At 44.6% G+C, this 26092-nt stretch overlaps 1 protein-coding gene across 1 annotated transcript; it reads left to right on the forward strand.

Annotated features, from left to right (window-relative positions):
* The first annotated feature begins 23275 nt into the window (after nucleotides 1–23275).
* On the forward strand, nucleotides 23276–25141 carry LOC123398623 (pentatricopeptide repeat-containing protein At1g11290, chloroplastic-like). The gene has a single exon (XM_045093072.1). The coding sequence runs from the start codon at nucleotides 23309–23311 to the stop codon at nucleotides 25112–25114; it is 1806 nt and encodes a 601-aa protein (XP_044949007.1). The 5' UTR covers nucleotides 23276–23308; the 3' UTR covers nucleotides 25115–25141.
* Nucleotides 25142–26092: the final 951 nt, after the last annotated feature.

Raw genomic sequence — 26092 nt, forward strand, 5'->3', positions numbered from 1 at the left:
AGGGTCGTGAAGTATTTTGCAAATGCTATTTTCTTCTCGGTGTATTCCGTGCGGGGCTCGGGTTCCTTCTTTTTCATCTGCGCATCATGATGTTCCTTTGCTATCCTGGCGTTTTCCTCGGGGGTACGATCATAAGGTCCGATAGGAAGATTAGCATGAGGTACCTTTGGGAGGGGCGACAGTTTGCGCTTTGGGGGGCTCCGTCGCTTAGAAATCATCGGCGGAGCGTTCTTGCTAGCACGCTTCCGCTTAGTATCCGGAGCAGGCGGCGGCGGAGATGGACGACCCAAGTCCGGTGCCGGTGATCGAGATGGACTCGTGTTGTGCTGGCCGACGTCATGTGGAGGGCTTGGAGGTAATGGAGGTGTAGGTGACCTGCGACGACTGGGAGGCGGTGTTGTCCTTGGGGCCGAGCCTGGAAGCTTGATGTAGTTCTTGACCCATAGGATGACTCCACCTAGTACTTCTCCGAGTGTCCTCTCATCTTCGGGTCCAGCTATGTCGAGCTCCATATCATGAAACCCCGCCATGATTTCATCCACCCTGACTTTAGCAAAGCCAGCTGGAATCTCACGGCCATGCCAGCGTGCATCAGGGCCAGAAGGTAAAGCTTGTCCGACGGCCACCTTCATGGATATGTTCTTGAATTTCTGATGGAGTTCACATGATGTTGACTCCTTGATTCCATCCATGGGGTAGCCGGGACCGCCCTCTATCATTCTTCGTGCATCGTTGGGCGGGGCCTCAGATTCAGCCACGCTGCTTTTACGCTTAGATGGGGCGCCGGTAATATCAAATGCAGGATCTTCCTGGCGCGCTACTCCTCTAAGCTCATCAATCTGCTTATGTTGCTCGTTAATCCTGGCAAGCAACTGGTTGAACTTGTCATTGTCCTCATCCTGCTGCCACTTCTTTGCTCTCGCCCGGCTTCTGTAAGTGTCTTGGTCTCTGGCAAACCCAAGCCACCATGGGTAAGAAGGACCGAAGCCTCGCGTTCGTCCTCCATGTTCGTCATTGCCGAGGACCAGTGTGAGAAAATCTTTCTCTCTATCTGCAGTGAACTTTCTTTTTCCCTCCTTAATTTCTTTCACTATCTTTTTCCAATTCTCCCTGGGTTTCCTAAGACCGTCACTGCAGATGAGGTCCCCTGTTTCTTCGTCGTACGAACCACCATGCGCAAGGAACCAATTTCTTGCTCTCAATTCCCACTCATCACGGAGTGGTTCAGGTACGATGCCTTTAGCTACCCGATCTTGCTCTTTCTTATCCCACTTTGGGATGGCAGTCTCATAGCCCCCTGGCCCCAGCTTGTGGTGATATTTCTTCTTGTCCGCATTTATCTTGTTCCTTTCTGATAATGCCTGGGCATCTTCTGACTCCTTGTACTCTTGAAATGTCTTCCACTGATTCGCCTGCTTGGCTAGATACCCCTCGAATACTGGCACTTTCTTTGTCTTCAGATAGTTTTTCCATAGCTTCTTCTTCCAGCTACGGAACAGTTCGGCCATCTTATTTAGAGTCCACTACTTGAATTTGGCCCTCAGTTTGTCTGCGGCGTCTTCATTCTCACATTCTGGCAGGTTGAAATGTGACATGAGATCATTCCAAAGATTATCTTTGTACCTTTCGGTGACATAGTCACTATCGGCTGCCCCTTTGCGCTTGTTCCACTCCCGAATGCTAATCGGGACGTGATCCCTAACGAGAACTCCGCATTGCTTCTTGAATGTGTCAGCAGCATTTTTAGGAAGCTTGGGTTCGCCCGTAGGCAATATCACCTCAAAGGTGTAATGCGTCCGTGCATCCAACTTTCTAGTCGGGGCTCGTTTCGTAGCTTTGCTCGATGTGGAGGCCTAAGAGTGAGAAACATTCGTTAAATAAATGTATATGTATACAATATAGAGCTATCTCCAATATTTTTCACATATTACAAGTGATTGTCGAACTTCATATGTATACCTCGCCGGACTTTATTATTTCTCCACCGGCTTCTCCACCGGCTTCTCCATCAGTGGAGCTATCACCTTCTCCGTCATTGGACCTATCTCCTGCCCCATCGGCTTCATCTTCGTGTCGGTCGACCTCCATTCCATATCCGGAGGGGTTTAGATATGACGACGGAGATTCAGCTGGTTCAACGTCGGGGCCGTCTTTGATTATATCTTCGAGAAGTTCTTCCTCTTCGAGGTTCCTGATATGTGGATCCATAGTTCTGCAAAAAATCGACATTTGATTAACTAATAAACTAACAAACTATATAAGAGGGGTTGGAAACATCGAAGTGTCGTTTTATATAGGAGGACTTTTAGTCCCGGGTCTTGGCTAGAATCTAAACTCTAAAATATGTCTAACGGATTCTCTTAACCTTTAAGGATTTAACGAAATGGCGACATTCTAGATGTGTAGAAAATGATCCTATTTTTCCTGATCTCATCTACCCTTCTATATGTCACATTGTCTAGTGTCAAAGGACTTTGTTGAACTTTGTACCAAAAAATAATTATTCTATCAGGAACTCCGTTCCAAAACAACTTTAGTCCCGGGTCGTGGCTCCACCCGGGACTCCTAGATTTCTGCATAGTATTCAAAGTAGGAGTACTTTTCCAATTTGAGCATTCAATAAGCAAAACCAAATCATAAAATAAAGTAGTATTCAAATTAGCATGCATTCAATTATAAGCAAAACTACATCATCTCTTTTGTCCGTACATCGTCGAATATTATCACTAATACTCCTCGAATACTATCATACATATAACATCACTGATACAGCTAGAACCGTACCGCCAAACGGGTATCATCGCGGGCGATGGACACCCAAAGAGAAGGAACCATCACAGGATCATAGCTCCAGTGAGATCCTCGAAGAACCTGCCAGGTATGCTCGAACCTGCCCTCCAACGCAACCATGTAGCGACGGACGTGCTCATCCTCCTCGCTGACACGGTGACGTACCACCTCCGCGGTGTCCGGAAGCCTCGGCACCGTCACTGGCCCATGCGACCGCCACCAAACAAGGAGCGGGTCAACAACGGGCTGGCTCCTCACCAACCTACGCCCCCCGGAAGGTAGCACCTCCCAATACCAGCTGGGCGGAGCCCAGTCCCGGACAGGGCCCCTCTGATCAAGCAGGTGTCCTCCGCCGAGTCGACGACGAGGATGCGGGATAGGCATCGTAAAATGAACTAAAAAATAAACTAGTTCTATTAATTTTCTTGCTAAAAATAAACTATTAACACTTAAGCATATACAATAGCAAAATTAAACTATTAACACTTAAGCATATACGATAGCAAAATTAAGCAATAATCTAAGAAACACTAATTAAGCATCTATATACGTAGAAATGTCTTCTTCTTCTTCTTCTTCTTCTTCTTCTTCTTCTTCTTCTTCTTCTTCTTTCTTATTTTCTTCTCCGCTTCTTCTTCAACTTCTCTTCTTCTACTTCTCCTCTTCTTCTATTTTTCCTCTTCTTCTCCTCTCCTCCTCTTCTTATTCTCCTTTTTCTTCTTTTCTTCTCCTGCTCTTCTTATTTTCCTTTTTCCTAATCTTATTTTCTTATTTTTGTTCATATTTCTTCTTCTTGTAACCCTAACCTAATTCTAAATATTACTAACCCTAATAATCTAGCACAAACCTAATAACAATAGGAATTAAATGACAAAAAAATCTTTTTCTTTTTCTTCTTTTCTTCCCTTTTTCTTCTTTTCTTCTCCTTTTTCTTCCTTTCTTCTCCTTTTTCTTCCTTTCTTCTCCTTTTTCTTCCTTTCTTCCCTTTTTCTTCCTTTCTTCCCTTTTTCTTCTTTTCTTCTCCTTTTTCTTCTTTTCTTCTCCTTTTTCTTCTTTTCTTTTCCTTTTTCTTCTTTTCTTCCCCTTTTTCTTCTTTTCTTCCCTTTTTCTTCTTTTCTTCTCCTTTTTCTTCTTTTCTTCTCCTTTTTCTTCTTTTCTTCTCCTTTTTCTTCTTTCCTTCTACCGGTCGGAGTCTTGAAACCTGAGCGACATCATTGGCTAGGACAAATGGTTCGTCCATGTATGCAAGATTGTTGAGATCCACTATTGTCATGTCGTACTTTTGGTCTACAACTACCCCGCCTCCTGTCAGCTTCACCCATTTGCACCGAAACAAAGGGATCTTAAAAGTAGGTCCATAGTCAAGTTCCCATATCTCCTCTATGTACCCGTAATATGTTTCCAAACAGTGCCCATTCTCGTCTGTTGCATCAAAGCGGACACCACTATTTTGGTTGGTGCTCTTTTTATCTTGGGCAACCGTGTAAAATGTATTCCCATTTATCTCATACCCTTGGAAAGTACATATAGTCGAAGATGGTGGCCTGGCCAAACAGTACAGCTGATCTCCAATGGTGTCGTCATTCATGAGATGTGTCTGCAACCAACTGCCGAAAGTCTTCTCGTGTTCCCCTTTAATCCAAGAGTCAGCCTTCCCCGGGTTTTCGGAGCGTAGAATATTCTTGTATCTCATGATATACGGAGCCACCACGGTGGAATTGTGTAGAACTGTGTAGTGTGCTTGAGAGAAAGAATGCCCGTCCATACATACTTTTGCTTTCCTTCCTAGTGTGCCTTTTCCTGTTAGCCTACCCTCATACTGAGATTCAGGAACACCAATCGGCTTAAGGTCAGGAAGAAAGTCCACACAAAACTCAATGACCTCCTCTGTTCCATAGCCCTTGGAGATGCTTCCTTCTGGCCTAGCACGGTTACGAACATATTTCTTTAAGACTCCCATGAACCTCTCGAAGGGGAACATATTGTGTAGAAACACAGGACCGAGAATTCTAATCTCTTCGACTAGGTGAACTAGGAGGTGTGTCATTATACTGAAGAAGGATGGCGGGAACAACAACTCAAAGCTGACCAGACATTGGACCACATCAATCTGTAACCCTGATAGACTTTCTCGATCGATTACCTTCTGAGAAATTGCATTGAGGAATGCACATACCTTCACAATTGCCAGGCGAACATTTTCCGGTAGAATTCCCCTCAATGCAACCGGAAGCAATTGCGTCATAAGCACATGGCAGTCATGAGACTTTAGGTTTTGGAATTTTTTGTCTTTCATATTTACGATTCCCTTTATATTCGACGAGAAGCCAGTCGGGACCTTGATACTGAAAAGGACTTCCAAGAAGATTTCCTTCTCTTCCTTAGTAAGAGCGTAGCTGGCACGCCCTTGAAACTGCCCTGGATGCATGCCATCTCTTCCTTTATGACGTTCCTGGTCCTCCCATGCTTCCGGTGTATCTTTTGACTTCCCATACAAGCCCAGGAAGCCTAGAATATTCACGCAGAGATTCTTCGTCAGGTGCATCAGGTCGATTGCCGAGCGGACCTCATGGACTTCCCAGTAGGGTAGCTCCCAAATATATATTTCTTCTTCCACATGGGTACGCGCTTATCAGGGTCGTTAGGAATAGGTTGGCTGCCAGGACCCTTTCCAAAGATTACTTCTAAATCTTTGACCATATCAAATACTTTAGCACCAGTACGGATGACAGGCTTCCCCCGGGGTTCTGCCTTGCCATTGAAATGCCTGCCTTTTTTCTTTAAGGGATGCTTGGGCGGAAGAAAACGACGATTGTACGGGTACACATTCTTCCTACATTTGTCCAGATATACACTTTCTGTCTGATCCAAACAGTGCGTGCATGCATTGTATCCCTTGTTTGACTGTCCTGAAATGTTACTAAGAGGAGGCCAATCATTGATGGTTACGAAAAGCAACGCTCGAAGGTCAAATTCCTCTTGTTTGTGCTCGTCCCACACACGTACACCTGGTTCGGCCCACAGCTGTAAAAGTTCATCAACTAATGGCCTTAGGTACACATCAATATTGTTGTCGGGTTGCTTTGGACCTTGGATAAGCACTGGCATCATAATGAACTTCCGCTTCATGCACAACCAAGGAGGAAGGTTGTAGATACATAGAGTACGGGTCAGGTGCTGTGACTGCAACTCTGCTCCCCAAAAGGATTCATGCCATCTGTACTCAGACCTAACCATAAGTTCCTTGCGTCAGCTGCAAATCTCGGGAACTCTCTCTCGATTATTCTCCACTGCCGACCATCAGCGGTGTGCCTCAACTTATCGTCTTTCATACAATCTTCCATGTGCCATCGCAACAACTTCGCATGATCTTTATTTCTGAACAGACGTTTCAACCATGGTATTATAGGAGCATACCACATCACCTTGGCAGGAACCCTCTTCCTGGGTGGCTCGCCCTCAATATCACCAGGGTCATCTTTTCTGATCTTATACCGCAATGCAGTGCATACCGGGCATTTATCCATATTCTCGTATTTCTCACTCCGGTAGAGGATGCAGTCATTAGGGCATGCATGTATCTTCTGCACGTCTAATCCTAGAGGGCAGACAAGCTTCTTTGCTTCGTACGTGCTGGCGGGCAATTCGTTCTTTCTTGGAAGCATCCTATTCATCAGTACCAGCAACTTTTCGAATGACGAGTCAGTCACATCGGTCTCTGCCTTCCACTTCAGCAATTCCAGTGTGCTACCCAGCTTCTTCTGGCCATCTTCACAAGTTGGGTACAACAATTTGTTGTGGTCCTGTAACATCTGCTCGAACTGCAACCTCTCCTTTTATCTGTCGCAACCTCGCCGTGCATCAGAAATGACCCGGCCAAGATCATCAGCGGGCTCATCTGGTTCCCGTTCTTCATCCTGATCTTCTTCTTCATTGTCTTCCATTGCGGTATCAGCATACTCAGGGAACATAGATCAGTAGTTGTCATCATCGTTCTCTTCTTCTTCATCGTCGTCTTCCATCATAACCCCTCTTTCTCCGTGCTTGGTCCAAACATTATAGCCCGACATAAAACCGGACCGAAGCAGGTGGCTCTGAATGACTCTTGAGGAACTGTAATCCTTCTCATTCCGACATTCAACACATGGACAAAACATATAGCCACCACCATGCTTGTTCGCATCGGCTGCATCTCGAAAAGAATGCACGCCTTCTCTGTAAGCGGTTGTGCGTCGATCATCGTACATCCATGGATGGCTCATCTGCGTTATACGACAGTATATCAAATACAATCACGATCCTAAAAATTAGTACCGCACGGTCTAAACGAGGAAATATAGTTGCTAACCTTTTAGAATAAGTAGAAATAAAGAGGAAGAGGTTTAAGCGTGGCTCGGGCATCTCATATCGTAGTTGTGTTCGGTGAACTGAAGCGGCATCGCTCTAACACACATTTCAACAAACACCTCTAGTGCATCAAAAAATGGAGAGCTAGCACACACCCACACTCTTCCATCCAAGAAAAATGCAAGGAAGAGGGGAGAGGGGGGCTGTGCTATATATAGGCAGAGGACTTTAGTCCCGGTTTGAGACACAAACCAGGACTAAAGGTGGCGCACATGCGGGCTGCACACCGCGTAGCCCTTTAGTCCCGGTTTGGGACACAAACCGGGACTAAAGGCTCCTTACGGGCCGAGACTAAAGCCTTGAGGGAGGCATTGCGATTTGGGGCGACGTGGCCGGGCCTTTAGTCCCGGCCCAGAGGCAGGCCGGGACTAAAGGGTCCAGGCCAAAGGCCCGTTTTCCACTAGTGTGAGCATCGTGCCTCCAACAGAGAACAGAAGGCCTGCAATCTTCAGTGATCCAATTGCACTCCAGATTCGCAACATCTCCATCCTAATATGTTCAGCCATAGCACACACGTGTGTTGGAAAATAAGATAGAATATAGTGAATGCTGATTAGTAGTTAGAACATTTGAATCCATGTCACTCGAGTTTGCATTCTTTTGTGGGTCGCCAAGAAGTTGATTTTGGGCCTCGTAAATCAAATCCAAATTTTATTATGAATACATGAATGATGAATGAATTTGATACCTGAAGACCAGCGAGAGGATGAATGTGGCCAGTGGAATTAGGTTCACAAAGATGACAGCATAAGATGGCGTTGTATCACGAAGACCATAGCAGTATAAGCTCATCGGCACTGCGTATCTGCATACTATGACGCGTGGTCACTTCAATTGGCCCTCTAATAAGCTATATATTAGCTTGAAAGTGATGTCTCTCTATTTTTGTTGTTGTGTTGCTTTCTCTGACGGGAACTCTCTTCATCCACTCTATATATATATAGTTTACTGGATCGAAAATAACTTACGCTATTCCTAATCATTACAATAAGGAGGCCTTTGATTTATCACAAGTTCATTTGCTAGCTAGTCAAGCATCTAATGGAAGTTTTCTAATGAGATCCTTCTTAGGAGATTTTAACCTGCACTGCTTCGGTACAAATTAGTCTAAATTAGTCTAAATTAGGGTAGAGGCACTGCTTCGGTACAAGCTAGTCACGCATCTAATGGAAGTTTGCTAATGATTATGAATAGCGTAAGTTAGAGTAATCTGAAGTTAGTTTGGATGTAGCAGATCGATGGATCAGGCGGCAGGCGGCAGGCGGCAGACGGCTTCCGTACTGGCCGCGAAACTAGTCTAAACTGCAAGACATGGGCTCGGCACGGAGGTGCTTCGGTACGTCGTTTGTCACACAGGGACATGCCGATAGGGGGGCGAATCACATAACAAGTACGCGTGATTAGCGATAACCTACGCCAAATCCAATCGCTATAAAGAGAAAACTGCATCATTAGGGGGGGTCTCGCCCCCCCCCCCCCTCGTCCCCCCATGCATCCGTCCCTATGCGTGCCTGACCTGAAGCGATGATGCATAATCAACCATGCTTCGATTCCTGTGGTTTTCATGTTTCATGTTTTAGTCTTGGCTCTATCATAGAAAATGGTTAGTAGATTACCTTGCAGGCAAATTTAAGGTAAAATCAGCTTATGTATGCCCCTTTTACCTTGGCATTTGCCTTGATGTGGGATGGGAATTGAACTAATTTATGCCAAAAATGGCATGCATTTGGGACTCGATTTAGCTTATTTTGCTGAGAAATCTATATGGCTTATAACCTGTCGACTAGCCCTGTTTTTGAAACATACATCAAATTACTTTGTTTGCAATAATCTCATGAAGTTCATTTATTCCAGATGCAGTTTATACTATTTTGACAGAGTTGTTTCAGTAGAAAGAGTATTGATGCTAGCTTCCATCCTCTTTTACAGTTTAAAGAGTAAACCTTGAAAAATGACACTAGTCCCCTAATCATACCGTTGTCAGCACCAAAATACAGTCAGGGTCGTAGATGCACTTTCAATCTTCAGTAACAAATCTTTGTATCGTGTCAACACGGTACGTTGTTGCCTTGTTAGCTTGCCTTACTTATTGCTTAAACTTTCCTCAAAAGTTATGAATGATTTCCTGAAAGTTACTAAATATAGTTTATGGAGCTAGGCAGCAGCGATTGTGCTTGCCTTTGGCCTTGTTCTCTTGGCTTCAGTAAGTTGTGGGGAAATTTTTGTTTGGCCAACGAAAGCCGGTTCGGTGTCTACTTGGTTTCGGTGTCTACTTGGAAAGAACCAACGACCCACTCACTGTAACTGTAATTCAGATCCTCTGCTGTGCAACATCATCCAGTGATACTGAATAATGCTTCTGCAGTATTATCTACTGTAAAAATGAATAATGCTAACGATTAGCAAACAACTTCCATTAAATGGTCTCCTATGGAATGATGATGAATGTACAAGAGATATATCCATTGTCCACACAGCAAGCTTTTCCAAGTTCCAAACACATTTTACATGCGCAGCAGTACATGACTATTTTTCTGTGTGTAATAACGCAACAGTACATGACTATTTTACATGCGTTGTCATACTTAACGCATGCCTAATTTTAACACTAAATCAACTTCATTAATTTTCAGGTATAATACTCTGACGGAGTTACCTTCTTCAGAATGCAGAGGAGCAAAATTGTTCTAATCAGCAGCAGCACAACACAGTCACTTGGATCAGCGGAAGAGGAGCATCAGCAGCATGGGCAGAGGAGCAGCAGCCGCTAGTTCTTCAGGTACAAGGAGGGGACAACAGATATTGCTATCTAAAAAATGAGTTAGCTAGTCATCTAAGTTGAGCTGATTTTGATTTCCGTATGTTATGGGAGGACAATAGATATTACTATATGTTCATTCTTGAGGGTACAAACTTGCTAAACTATTGATGATATTTTGTTGGTGACCTATTTTTGTCCATATGAAAGCAGAGGACCATATGGTTTGTGTCCTTTTCATCCATATGAAAGTAGAGGCACATTGTGGTGCTAGTTTGCTGAGTTTTGTCTCCGACCATCGTGTCGTGATTTCAGATTTCAGATTTTAGATTTCTGGGACTTAGTGAAAATCTCAGATTTTCACCAGCTGCTTATGCTCTGAAGCATTTTGACAGCCTCCAAAATGATATCTACAGGAAGTGAAAGTGCATGAAATTTAACACAGAGCTAGACAAACCCAAAAACTCACAAACCTTAGTTTGTTGCATGGGCTGATTCCCAACACATGAGCTTGTGCAACCACATCAACAAGGGAAGAAAATAACAGCAGTTTCTCAGACTTAGTGAAAATCACAGATTTTCACAAAGCTGACAATTTCAGCCAAGTGTCAACTTTGACAAGGCACAACAAGTTCATACAAACTCCTATGTATAAAACAAAGACTCCATGTTGTAGAGGGGTTCACCCACTACTGCCACATCAAGGATTCATCCTCATAGGCCCGACACACCACATGGCACCAAGCTCTAAACATGGCATCAAGACAGAAAAATGACAGTTTCAGAAGTTACTCCAAAGTGAAATCTGATTCCACCAGTGGATTCCTGGGATGATTCTACCCCAAATCCATATGCCACACATGGGTACTTGCATGGAACAATTAAGCACAAACCCAATTCGAAAATTATGCCTAGAATCCTACAAGCTCCAAAAGATGATTAGAACACATGGAATTGACTAATATGCCTCCTCTACACATACACAACAACAGCAATATAGCAATAACCAAGTAGAGGGGGAAGCATGAGGGGTTAGCCCCATGCTCAAGTGCATATGTGCACCTATGCCCACACACACACACATACATGAGCACCTCCACCTATCTATATGTGCTCACACACTCATAAGCACATACACTCACACACACATACATGACTAGGTGCAAATGAGGGGCTGGCCCTCTTGCACAAGTGCATGTGCATCCACATGCACACACACACTCACATACACAAACACCATGACAAGCACATGCACACACACAAGTGCACATACACACCCCTAAACACACACAAACATTACTACACATACACTCACTTACACTAGTGCACACATACAAGAACTTGCCCACACTCTCACACACACAAGATAAAATAAAAGAGGTAAACCTACTGGTCTTGATGTTAACATAAGCTACTTGCTGCCCAAGCAAAGAATGATACACTAAAATTCAAAACAGAAAAAGAAAAAATAAAGGGGGTGCATGGGATCGAACCCAGGACCCCCTGGGGTACAGCACACTACACCACCACTGCGCTACTACCCTCGGGCTCAACAGAGAGGGGGTGTATGCAGGTTAAGCCCTCCTGCCAAGCAACCACAGCTACGAAGCAGAAAATAAAAAGGGGGGACTTGGGTCTCGAACCCATGACATGTGGCAACCACACACATGCACTGACCAGTCGGGCTATGAACAGAGTCTCGGCAGGGAGGAGGAAGGATCTCATTTGAGCATCCCCTCTGCTACTGCCACAGGGCTGCAGCGGCTAGAACAGGGGACACTCACCGGCGTTGCTACGGCGACTCTACGCTACCAGCCGAAGGCTACGCGCTACGGGGGGAGAGGGAACCACCAGGGTCCCATTCCCGGCCTAATCTCTCCGAGAGAAGCACTGTTGTGCCGTATCTACGACCACCTAGCTACGGTGGTGCTTCTACTCGAGCTCCTACGCACTACTCCGGCAAGTCGTCGCTATGTTCACCTATGCGCGCTAACAGAGAGGGGAAAGGAGCAGGGAACGCTCACCTAGAACCTAGATGAAGAGCCGGTGCAGGAGAGGAAGGAGGGCGTTGATCCAAAGCAGAGGAAGTCGCCGGCAGCAGGGGAGGAAGAGGACGACGTGGACGTCGAGGACGTCGAGGAAGAAGCCGTCGGGTTGCTGTGGGAACGGGATCTCCTCGGCCACCGCGTCCACCTGGTGTTGTTGAAGGGGCGGAGGAGTCCGTGAACTGCTGCTGCTCGAGCTCACCGAGGACCTCACATGGCGTCGGCCTCAGAGGCCCTTCCCTGACGGCGCGAGGGGAAGGAGAAGGGGAAAATGGGAGCCCTATGTTGTGGGGAGGCGACAGGCTCCTTATATCATCTCGGGAGGCGAGCTTGGAGCCATCAGATCAAGGAAAAGGAGGATCGGTGGTGGAGGAGGCGTCGTACACAGTGACGTCGCGAGGACGGAGGAGAGGGACGCCGGTTGGGCCTGGAGCGCGAGAGAGAAGGGGCTCTGGGCCGGCGGGAAGGAGGAGGCCCACCGCGCTGGCGCCAGATAAAAGGAAAGAAAACCCAAAGGGTTTTTCCATTTAAACAAAAGCCACGGCAAAATAAAACTCCTAGGGAAATCTAGGTCTCCAAAAAAAATAAAAAAATGACCCTGGTCATAAGGGAATTATGTCCCAACTAAATAAAATACTAAGAAGATTTTTGGAGCAATGAAATATTTTCAAAACAGAATTAATTAATCTGTTTTGTAGTTAAAAACCCCATATAAGCAAAGTTTGAAAACCCCCTAGACATAGCACCACATCCACAAGGAAATGCTCTAAATGATCTACATTTTAAAATCAGGTTTAGAGCAAGTAAATCTTGAGCTCAAGAAAATAAAGAAGAAGGGGTTTTATTGAAACCTAGTTTTTGGAAGAATAAGAAAAGTTGAAACCCAAGCTTTGCACACCACTTCACACACCACATGCACTCATCACACCACACATATGGATCAACACAACAACAACACAAGAATGGCATGAATACTATGGATGGCATGAACAAAGGGGAAGACATGAAATAAGCCACATGAAATGATAACTCCATAGCATGACATCATGGATACAAACATGGAAGGTTTCCAAATATGGCAATGTTACATCTCGGGCATTACACTCGTTTAGGCCCGTTGGACTGCATTAGAGAGGAGCTCGAAAGGGGAGGTGCACCAGCGCTTATAAACAACTACTGATGCCCTTCAGCTAGTGAGGTGGGACTAAACGTCCACCTGCCCGACGTCGTGTGAGACGCAGCCCTTTCGTCCCGGTTGGTGGCACCAACCGGGACCAATGCCACTCTTTTGGTCCCGGTTAGCACCACCAACCGGGACTAAAGGCCATTTTCAACAGCCCAAAGGACGGGAAAGAAGAGACCTTTGGTCTCGGTTGGTGGCACGAACAGGGACCAATGCAACACTTTGGTCCCGGTTGGTGCCACCAACCGGGACCAAAGGTCCCTGCTTCCCGCCCTTTGGTCTGCTGAAAATGACCTTTAGTCTCGATTGGTGGCACCAACCGGGACTAAAGGGCTGCATTATTCCCGGTTGGAGCCACCAACCGGGACTAAAGGGTTGGGTATATAAGCGGGACTTGGAGAAATTTTCCAAATCCTTCTGCAGTTTCCCCCCAATGATGCCGAGCACATCGACGCCGCCAAGCTGCCCGAGCTCGCCGTCGACACCCTCTGCTCCACCTCGTCATCGATGTCCTCGCCAACGCCCTCGACGCCGCCCCTGCCCAGACGCCGACACCCTCTGCTCCACCTCGTCGACGTCCTCGCTACTGCCGCCATCGCCGCTCTCCTCATCAGCCCCCTGGTGAGTACACACAGCTTATGTCCCCTTCACTATATTGCAAACTGCTCTTCAATCACTGAACCAAACAGCACCAAATTTGGTAGACAAGTAGACACACGAGTTCCTGATGCTCCACTGACCCAATCCTCAAACCAGCTAACCAGATCGAAGTACTCAAAGTAAGGGAGGAGCTCACCATGTTTGGGGTCGATCCAAGCATGTTTGAGCCTCCAATCACTAGCTTGAACACTGTCTAGTCAGATGCACCAAGTCTGGAAAGAACCTCCACTTCTTCTCCTTCCACTCTCAAACAGGTTGTGTTTTCTCTTGTGTGCTCTCTCTCACTCTCAAAGTGGCAGCCACCACAGGGAGGGGTGGAGTGGCTAGGGTTTTCTTCTTGCTTCCCTTCCCTTGGAAGTTTAGTTGGGGCTGGACAAGAACAATGAGCGGCACAAATTCACCTACACGGCAAATATGCACACTACACAGCCCCCTTCTCCTGTGATGAACTTTGAGGACAGCTTCAACCAACAAGTAAGCAGCGGAATAACACAAACAACATGCACATATGACACATGATTTAACGTGGAAAAACCTCCTCAAGTTGAGGAGTAAAAAACCACGACTCTGGAACGACCAGTCCACACAACTTCACTATGAGAATGATGAGTACAAAGTCTTCTCTAGAACTTCGGTAACGAGACGAGGCCCGAAGAGAAGGTTGCGCAAGGATGAAAGGTTCACGATCACAGCACTCGCGGATGATGGCCTACCGATTCAACCCAAGCGGACCAAGGACGCATTTTCTTCTCACCGCGGAGCTATTGTTAGGGACAACATCCCGATCAGCATCAAGCAATGGAATAAGCCTAAGGGCGACGACGTCCCTGAAGGTGATTATGTCACCGATAGACATGAAGATGATCTTTGGACTGTGCTGAAGGCAAATTTCACCCTACCGTCAGAGGAGGATCCGAATAAGCCAGTTATAGATCCACTGGTCAAGGCGTGTGCTCTTAAGAAGATGGTAGATCTATTCAGGAGGTGGAAGAATGAGTTGAAATCAAAGTTTGTCGACAAAGGGAAGACTCGAGAATTCATCGGCCGATTTGAGAAGATAAGAGATCTCTGGCCCGCATTTGTGGCCTACAAGACATCGGACAAGAGTAAGAAAATGTCAGAGACAAACAAGAACAATGTTGCAAAGAAGCAGTATCACCATCACAAGGGGTCAGGTGGCTACCTCAAAGCCCGGCCGTTGTGGGACAAAGCTGAGAATGACCTGATTGCTAAAGGGGTCGAACCATAGACATTGAAATGGCCAGACCGTTCAAGGACTTGGTTCTTCGGGGTTGGGGGAACTTTGGACCCTGAAACAGGGAAGTGCCGTTGGACGTATGAGCAACTTGCAATACCCATCAAGAAGCTTCAGAAGTATATCACCGCAGCGCAAGAAGGGAGATTCATTCCCCACAAAGAGAAGGACGAGCTGACTGAGGCCCTAGGGAATGTTGAGCACCCTTGACGAACATGAGGCACACCAGGTTCCGTTCCATGGAAGGTTGGGTTTCCCGACGCAGGCGGTTACACAAGCCAGGAGAGAAAGAGGAAAGCGGAGCTGAGCGACATGCATAAGATCAATGGAAGACTACAAAATCTTAAGGAACTTGAGAGCCAGCAAGCTGCCGGCCAACCATCTTAGCGGCACGAAGCTACCCCATAAGGTACCCCCGCCATCTTAGCGGAGAAGCAGTGTGGCTTCCACGGAGCCCGTTCAGCCTGACTTCACGGCTCCTAGCTACCCCGTGCATACTATCACGGAGGCTCAACATTGCGAGCTTATGACAAAGACGCTGGGTTTTTTTCACCCGAGGAGCCACGTGACAAGCTTAGGCGGCGGCGAACCACGATGACTAGGCGAAATAGCAAGCGACTGAGAGGGGGAAGGTGGCCTGGAGGACCGGAAGATCACCCTAATTCTTTTGAAAGGCTCGGGGAAGACATGGGAGGACGGACGGCGTCGACCTCGTGTGGGGAAGGGTGGACGGAGTGGAAGGAGACAGGGCCGATTCCATCGATCCACGACTTCCCAGCCAGCGTAGCTCGAGGATGGTGTAGCCCTCAGCGAGGTAGAGTTTCTGGTAAGCTCGGGGAGGAGGTGGTCCAGCTGTGGGAGGAGGCGGTGGGCGGTGGGCGGCGGCGGTTGCCTCCTTCGCAGCGGCGCGGGAGGGCGGTGGCGGCGTAGTTGCGAGGCGTAGTTGGTGGTCTGCGCGAACCTGGCGGTGCCTCGCAACGGCGGCTCGCGGCGGCTGGCAACGGCGTCGCGCGTGGAAGGAGAAGGGCCTGATTGCAAAGGATTTAAAAGGCCAAGGTTTTTTTTGTAAAAACAAATTTGAACTACGCCGCGACAGGTTTTATCGAACGAAGGGAGTATGTGCTATGCACCACGTATCTGACCATACATATATAAAAGATGTATGTGCCACATTAATCAATTTGCCTCATCGGTGCCTTTTTTTTACCATGCACAACAGGTACTTTACCGATTTCATCAAGATAGAAAAAAGACAGTGATGCGTGTTATATGAAAAACTAGATCAAAAACCTAATAAAATTAGCAAAACGTAAAAAACAACAACAAAACACCGACACCGGTTCAAATAGCCCATCAACACCTTACACGACCATTGGCAGGAGACATTAGAGTGATGCCTTTGAAGATGAAGAAGCGAAACGACACCCATAGGTGCCGTTACCGCCAGCATCGATCATTGTCGGCCATAAAGCTTTCTCGTCCAGACCCACGCACAATTGCTCCACAAGCCTTGGTAATGGCCCGGCGTAGCCAACAGCCACACCATCCTCTGAGCAGACACGATCCAATGATGAAGAATTACTCTTCAACAATGCCTCCAATGAGGAAGGATGTATGCATCCTATTGATGACAACCCTCACCGAGTCAAAGCTTTTGTTCAGAGTCTTAAACCACTCCTAATACTCCTTGAGTACATTGGTGTTATTAAAATGAGTGTTAAACATATTAAATAATTTAGCAACTAAAGCCCTCAATGCGTAGGTAGTTAACTTGTTGTAGCTAAGTCTCCTTATTTAATGATTTTGCAACTAAAGTTGATCATGTATTGATGAATTTCTTTCATTTAAATGTTTTGTCTAGGTTTATGTATTTGATGTTGTTTCGTCCTCGGTCATCACATTCATCTCTCTTTTATTAATTGCATTACCACATTAATTTTTCATTCACATGATAATCTTAACACCTATACAAAGTGAAGCATTGGAAGGGGTCTTATAGCTCGCAGCCTCAGCGGATCCACAGCCAACACGTATGGAAGGCCGAGCCGAGGCTCCGTTCTTATTCGTCAACCAACACGAAGCAGAAGGACAAGTAATCTTACCTCCTACCTACTAATAAAGCACGGATCGCTTCTGACGTACGTCATTAAATTTACCCTTAAAGTTGACCAAAATTACCCACCAATGCCACCCGTAAGTGACAAAAACGATTCGTATTTTAAGCTTCGATTCGGTTCTTCTTTCTAATTCTAAAGAAACCGGTTCCTCTATTTGATCTCAAGCGTGAGGCTAGCCCAGACGGTTTGGTCCTAGTCGTCCCACCTAGGAGACCCGGGTTTGATCCCTGGGGCGGCCTTCAACCCTTTTTTTCTTATTTTTTGCACTTCTTGACCTAGGAGACCCAGGTTCGATCCCTGGGGCGGCCTACAACCCTTTTTTCTTATTTTTTGCACTTCTTGACCTAGGAGACCTAGGTTCAATCCTGGGGCGGCCTACAACCCTTTTTTTCTTATTTTTTGCACTTCTTCTACATTTTTTTTCTCTTTTGGCTTTATTTCGATAAACTTTGCACAAATGGTAATCATGGATTAAAGAAATGTCAGCTTTGTAGACAAAAAAGTTTCCATATATACAAAAAAATGTAGAGTGCGTTTGGATAATAAATAATATATTTTTGTTATATTTTGAAAAATATTGATCATGTATTTAAAAAACTTTAAATGTGCATAAAAAATATTTCCAGTGTATAAGAAAACATATACAAAAATATATAATGTGTATGGAACAAAGTAGACATAAAAATAGAATTTTTCAAAAATGTTAATCGTGTATTTGGATAATGTAAAACATGTATAGAAAAACGTTCATGATGCATACAAAATATGTAAAATGTGTATTAGAAAATTAGACATCAAAACTAAATAAATTTTCTGATTTCACACGAAAAAAATGTATCTAATGTATAAAAAGTATGCAATGTTGTTTATACAAGTTGTACGTAAACAAATGGCTAAGCTCTGATTTTGCATATATATAAACTGTTTTGCTAATAATTTTTAAAAAATATTAATGTTGATATGCAACCATGAACATTTGGTATACATGTACTTATAAATTGATTATTTTCTATGAAGCTGCCTAATATGTTTGCAATCAAATTAAGACTTGACTTAGATTACAAATGCAAACACATATATCAGCAAGATAAAAATAATGCTCTTATGCATATGTTATCATTAATTAACAAAACATACTTTGTCATCTTCATCATAATGCAGATATTTGTTGGCATCATCGAGGGGAACAGAGACCATGCAACTTGAAACATCAAGTAAGATTATATCCATGTTTACTTATTATATGTTCATTAATAATATAAGTTCACAAGACATGGATTTAAATTGTTTGGAATACTTGTACTCAATGTTCTTTCATGCTTTTATTTCTTGATTTGTTCATTAAATATGCATCAAGTTGGTGTATACTCCCTCTCTAACTAAGTATACTGAACATATTGAATGTTTTTCTCAAAGAGAGAGAAGAAGAGAGATCTTAGGACTGACCACAATCAAACATGTTTTCATTGTATGAGCATTGAGGCCATTATCGACAACACAAATGTGATGTCATGTGGAATTGAAAAACATGAGTCTATTAAAGTCTTGAGTCGTGGTTATTGGGTTAAGAGTGTGTGTTATTTTCTCTTCCGTTTGTAACGCGCGGACTCTTTTGCTAGTTGCTTCTTACAGGGATAGATCTCACAAAACCATCGGATGTCAAAACTAACCCGCTACGATGACCAAGCGATGAACATGAAACAAGGTTATTTAATAAGAGCAGTTTAGTTAAGTGTCATGTGGTACTAGATTTCTACATTTCGTTTGTTTAATTATCTCCTTTGCCGGATTGTCTCTTTCAAGATCACTAATGCTCGCTCCATGCAGTCTCTGCGAACAGCTATTTGGCAAACTATAAAGCGAACCATGATCGAGACCTGCTGTTTAGGTTAACTTTAGCAAGTGCCGAAGTGATTAATTATCTCGATTTGATCCAGATGCTAAGCTGCCAGCGACCGGGCAGACAAGTCATCTCACGTAGGCATCATCCAAAGTCAGAAGAGAGGGATCACAACACGATTCACGACATGATCTTGCTCTGACTTGTACAGTAGTACTACCTCCGTTCAAGTGTATAGAGCATGCGTGTAGTTCTAGGTTTTTAATTTAACTAGCTAAATATATATTATACACGATAAAAGTTACATATTCAGAAACTACAACCCTACATGAATCTAATGTTATATTATTTATTACATATAGTATATATTTAAATAGTTAAATTAACAATCTAGAACTACGTGCATGCCTTACTCTTTTCATTTTTGTGGTTCAATTAATCTATCGAATACGGTGCAACTTTTAAGATTTGTGTGTGGATGCCCCTATCTCCAGCTTACATGGCCACATTATTCGTGTGGGTTTGCTTCTTTAGTACCGCTAGAAGTTTGCTTGCTACCCCCATGCTCATCAGTCTTGGGTGTATCATTGCTGCGATGTGGTGGAATGTCAAAAGCAACATTCGTTGCTTGCTGATTACTTGACGAAACGAGATGAACATGTTTAAGAAGCTGCCCCATTCGCCTACAATTCATTGCTTGCCACACTTGAACAAAAGAATTAGTAGCCCCTTTTAACTCTGCATCATAGAGTTTTGTGTGTTTGTTGTAGATTTCAGCCAGATGTGGTGGGAGCTGAAATGTATATGAAAATGAAAGTGGAGGTGGTTAGTGGATCTGCATCTTACTACATGACCGGAGGGTATTTGACAATATAAAAAACAGAAAACAACAACGCAAAAGAATATAAATAATCTCACCTCAAGCTCTACCCAAAATGGGACTGGGTTCTGAAGCCAATCATCCAGTGAACCACAGACATATTCTTCTGCACTTTTTCCATTTTCCATTGGATTAATATCTTCTATATGGTTGTCTTTTGCACCAACGGCATCTTTGTTTCCATTAATGTTGACATCTTCAGCACCGCAATCTTGAGTATCATCGTCGTCCACATCTTGAGCAGTTGTGTTGCTATTGCCTACAGCAACACCTGTGACTCCGCCTTCTCAAAACAATGTTGCATACGGTGTCTCTGACAGAGGCCGAAACTGCACGCCACACAATAAAATAAGCAAAAATAAACAATGTAAATAGAAATGTTGCAAACGGACGAGGGGAAGAAAACTCACACGATAGTTCCCAAATGAGGTTTTTCCCAAAGATAGTTTGTTCTTGTCATATTCCCACACAATATCAAAGTCAGTCTGTTGAACAAAGCATGGCCTTGCAGAGAATAGTTCAATTGGTGCTCGTTGATCGCAGTTTAAGGAAAAATCAAATGATCCATGTAAATAACCTGATAACACAACACATAATACCTCAGATAACAAAACACATTATATCTCAGACATGAAAGAAATGTGATCACAAAAAACCAAAAACATAATGTGAGGTGATTGAAAACTTCAAAGAAGAAGACGTATACCGCTAACATAGGGAAACAACCCCCAACCCAAAATTTGGTGATATCATGTGATTTAATCTTCTCCTGACACTTCTTGACCTCATTCATCGCAACACATAAAATGTGCTCATCCCAAGCATGTTCAGTGACCTTCTCAATTTCTTCAGTCTCTTCAAGTACTCTAAGCGCACCATGTTGATCGAGCCAGGCTTAAAACTGTTGCGAGCGCAAAGAGCACCCATGACCTCTTGGTAGTATCACCATCATCATTCCTCGCTTTGTAGAGCACATCCACGGTATGAGCAATTGAAGCCCTGTCATTCTTGTGATATATGTTGTGGAGATCACACTGCTCGTGCCTCTTGTAAAGCTCAATTGTTCTGTTGCTTGAAGGAATGTTGAAAACCTTCCTCACCATGACTCTTGTAAAAATAATACTCCCTTCATTTTTGTATACAATATCACAAACTCATATTACAGGTACTAAGGCGAAAGTTAAGGCCTTTTAAGTCAATTTGTTGCAAGACATCTTGTCTTCTTGTTTGCCGTGCAAATTAATGTGTATTTTTCTCTCTCATGCACATCAAACCAATGATATCACTTTTGCATGCATGCAAGGAATAATTAATGTCCTCATTTGCTAGTACTATGAGGCAAACATCATTAATATTACATCGATTAGTGTTAATGGCCTTGTATATATGCAAATTGTAATTTTGATAGTGGCCTTGTATATAAAAATGTAGGGAGTATCCTTATTCTAGTTCAGCCTACAAACCAGTGAATGTATTAGAAGTGTTGATGTCACAACATTAACTGAAGAAAATACATGTTGCAGACATGCTGACAGAGAAAAACAGAAGAAGACAAGGTGGGATCAATACCTAAGCTCACGCTTGCCGGTGTCGATGTTCATTGCAAACCACTCCATCAGATCGTGCAATACTGTAAAAGGTGAGATGCTTTTGAGATCACCAAAGCTAGTGTCATCTATGTATTTTCTCTTGGTGGGATTGAGTTTAGACTTGACAATTTGACATAAATGTTTTGATGCGAAACGGTGGCTAAATACACCATCAGACTCTATATCTTCTTCGTCTAGTAAGTAGCTGCAATATTTTAAAAAATGTATTAAGTACAACACAAAAAATGCAAAAAAATTAGTAGATCAAACAAAAATTATATGAAAAAACAAGTTTATAAAACAACCATTACATCATGCAACTACAAAAATAGGTTACATATGGTTATTTCAATTTTGTTCAACATATGCAACACAAAAAATGCAAAAAAAACTGGTAGATTAAACAAGTTTATAAAACAGCCATTACATCATGCAACTACAATTAGGAGAGGTTACAGATGGTTATTTTAATTTTGTTCAACATATCTCAACAAACAAAAAATGAATACATGCATGCAACAAAAAAAACACAATAAGATGGAAAATCTTGTCATAAACATTTGTCTACATTGCATTCTAAAAAACAAAGATTATAGTTGTAACATTGCAGCAACAGGATACAATATGGCTATACTGACCAAAAAATAACACATTCCTGCCTCTAGTACTTGGATGATATTACTCCCCTTGCTACAACATGGCTAGGCTAGCCACACAAAAAGTAGCACCAGTAACACTAGAAACCCTATGAACCCTAGCAACCCTCCACTAAAACAACTAGGCGCATGAATCCTCAGATCTATCTGCAACTCTGCAGCAATTGGAGCCCCTAAGGAGGTGATGGATAAAATCACAAAATAAACCAAAAAACCTGGAAAATGATGACCGTACCTAGGAGACTCTTCAACGACATGAACTAACGAACCTGGCCATGAAATGGATCTCATGTTGACGGCATAGGGGAGTGGTAACCATACCTAGCAGATGAAAGCAGATCTACTCTCTTAAAGACAGCAACAAACACTAATGGACACAGAATGGAGCTCATGCTCGCGGGGCAGGGGAATGGGGTCCATACCTGTTGCTCGGGTCCTCCCGCTCACCGATGTCGCCTCGCTCGTCGTTGTGGCCAAGGTGCTCGTCGTCTATCGATCCTTGGCTGCCCTTTCCGTCCTCGCAGCATCCGGCTCGCCAGCCCCCGCCACAATTCGAGATGTGGACAACGCGGCCTCCGTCGCCTCTGTCGCTCGGGTCGCCAAAAGAGGTGGAAGCAGTAACGAACATGTGGAAGCAGCTACGAGCTAGAAGCAAAAAAAGAAACGATCGCAACAAAAATTGCTGCGGAAAAATGGACCTGGGAGCGCACGTGGACGGGACAGACGATGACGGTCCGATCTCGTGCGATAGGACGGCGGGCGAGGTGCTCACTCGGGGATAGGGATGGCAATAGATACCCATTACCCATGTACCCAAATCCCGTAGCTAGCTGACGTCCAAGATGTGTCGTTTGTGTGCAAGTATGTGTTGATGTCATGAGGTAATGTTGTTTATATATTATTATTATAAATTTGTTATTTATGATTATATAATACTCGAACTGATATGTTGCAGATCTGTGTAGTTTTATGGTAGGTACCCACTTGCGTTGATGAATAACGGGTATGGAAAAAAATTATATCGAGTGATGGGTAAAATTTGAAGCTCCGGAGGAAAGCGTTTTCCAAAGAAAAAAAATATGGTCATATCGCCAACCAAAATCTTTCTCCCCGTCGGTGAGCCCCAGCATGAGCGTCCCGGCCCCGGCGGCCGCCCTCCGCCACTGGAACCGCCTGATCCAGCTCGCCGCCGCGTCCGGCTCCCACACGCTCTGCCTCGGGCACTACGCCTCGCTCCTCGCCGCGGGCCTCCGCGGCGGCGACGCCTCCACCTTCCCATCCCTCGCCAAGTCCTGCGCCACGCTCCGCCTCCCGCGCCTCGGCCGCTCCCTCCACGCACACGCGCTCCTCGCCGGCGCCGCCGGCGACGTCTTCGTCCGCACCTCGCTGCTCGACTTCTACGCCAAGTGCGCGTCCCTCCCCGACGCGCGCCGCCTGTTCGACGAAATGCCCACCACCAGCCGGACCCTCGTGTCCTGGAACTGCATGGTCACCGCGTACAGCAAGGCCTCTCGTCTCGCCGAGGCCGTCAACATGTTCAACGCGATGCGGGGACTAGGGGTGAGCCCCGCCGGGGGCACGCTCGTCGGCGTGCTCTCTGGGTGCTCGGACTCCATGGCCGCTAGAAATATTGGCATGTGCGTGTATGGATATAGCCTCAAGTCTGGGCTCGACGCGGATTTGCCGGTCTCCAACTCGGTGCTCACCATGCTTGTCCGCGATGGCCAGCTGCATGCCGCGTCGCTCTTGTTTGACTCTATGCGCGAGAAGTCTATAGTTTCCTGGAGCGCAATGGCGTCAGGGTTCTTGCAGACGGGCGACTTTAACAAAGTGTTTGCTCTGCTCAACCGTATGCAGGGTGCTGGGCACACGTTTGACTCGGTCGCACTTGTTAATCTCGTCTCAGCCGCTGTTCTGCTAGGGAACCTGTTGGTGGCCAAGGGTGTGCATGCTCTTCTGATCAGGAGTGGTTTTCAATCCGAGCAAGATCTTGTGTCATCTTTGGTTAACATGTATGCCAAGTGTGGGGATCTTGAGGCTGCTCAGGAGGTCTTTGATGTGGTTCACTATAAGAATGTAGTGCTGTGGACTTCGATGATAAATGGATATGTTGAAGGTGGCCGTCCGGACAAGGCGTTGACAATGTTCGATAGCATGTTGCGTACAGATGTACAGCCGAATGGGGCAACAGTTTCATCAGTTCTTTCAGCCTGTGCTGACTTGGGCTCTGCTAATCAGGCAAGAAAGGTTGAGGAGCATGTGGCATCAGTCGGACTTCAGTCAGACCTGCGAGTTGCTACCGGACTGATAGACACGTACTGCAAGTGTGGGAGCGTCGAGCTGGCTAGGAAAATATTTGATGATGTTACCATTACCAATAGAGACTTACCTATCTGGAGTGCCATGATTAACGGCTATGCTTGCAACGGCGAAGGCAGTGAAGCTCTCGCTCTTTTCAGCGAGATGCAAAAGGAAGGTGTTCAACCAGATGCCATTATCTTTACCCATCTGTTAACAGCATGCAATTATTCTGGTTTAATAGATGAAGGCCTTCGGTGTTTTCACAGCTTGACAGTGGAATATGGTATTGAACCATCTATTGAACACTATATGTGCATAACTGATTTGCTATGCAAGTCTGGTCAGATTAGTACTGCTAAGGAGTTCTTTAAGAAGATACCTATTCAGTTACGGAATCAGGTTTTGGCTCCTATAGTCAGTGCATACAGTTCTCAGTGTGCCGATTCTTCAATGGATTCAGTGTCAGAGGAATTACTTAACCTGGACCCTCAAGATTCTGGCCACTTTGTCTTAATTTCTAATATGCTCAGTTGTTTGGGGAATTGGAAGAAGGCTACAACCTATAGGACGCAACTAAGCAAGAAAGGTTTAGTCAAGGAACCTGGAAGGAGTTGTATTGAACTGAGTGCCTAACCATGCTGCAAACACTGGATTCACATACTTTTCGATCCTAACAGGTGGCATTTGCTCTTTCAAGGTGAACAGTTGGCACTCTCTGACCAAGCTTGATTATGATGGAATATAATTTCATGATCTCAAGTTCGTTCAGTATTGTGGAGACTATATATTTGCAGCCAATATGATTAAATATGATGTTTGGAGGTACTTTTTGGTCCAATTCACTGATTTGGGGTAACAAGAAATGTGACATCGAACCAGGAAATATTTTATCGAGGGCTTGAGGCCTCATGAGGGTCAGCTTCCAAGGCAGTGGCGGAGCCAGGCCACCTATGGAACCCGGGCAGCGAACAAGCCTAAACTGTTCATATCTAGCCCCTGTGATGGCACTGTTTCTTTTTAGATGTTCACCAGACGAACCTGGGCTAGAGGTTAGTGTTTATAATCTTACAAACAAAGAAAGATGAGAATGCAGCCATTAACATCCTCAACATAGCAGACATGGAATTTAACCCGAGATGGAGCATATGGACTATGGCACTGTAGATTTAACCAGAGGTTAATGTCTTGCTTCCATATGAGTTGAATTGAAGTTACAATTTGATTCAGTTTTGCACTTGACAATACGTAGATGTTGTAAATATCAAAAAAAAAAATTTACTAAGGGCTCTGTGATTAAGATTATTAGTTCCGTCCATAATCATATAGAAATATTTTGAATTAGCTTCTAGTGAGAAATATAGTAACATGTGTAAGTTTGCATGTACGTAAACATTTGCAGCAAAATATGACTGTTGATGACTATGACTAAGATTATTACTTCAGTCCATATAGAAAATATCTTGAATTAGCTTCTAGTGAGAAATATAGTAACATGTGTAAGTTTGCATTTACGTAAACATTTGCAGCAAAATATGACTGTTCATGCCTTTCGATTACTTTGGTAGAGAACACATTAGCTGCTGAATCGTTGGACTTACCCTATAGAGAACA

The sequence above is a fragment of the Hordeum vulgare genome, chromosome 5H, assembly GCF_904849725.1.
Source record: "Hordeum vulgare subsp. vulgare chromosome 5H, MorexV3_pseudomolecules_assembly, whole genome shotgun sequence".
In the NCBI taxonomy this organism is placed as follows: Eukaryota; Viridiplantae; Streptophyta; class Magnoliopsida; order Poales; family Poaceae; genus Hordeum; species Hordeum vulgare.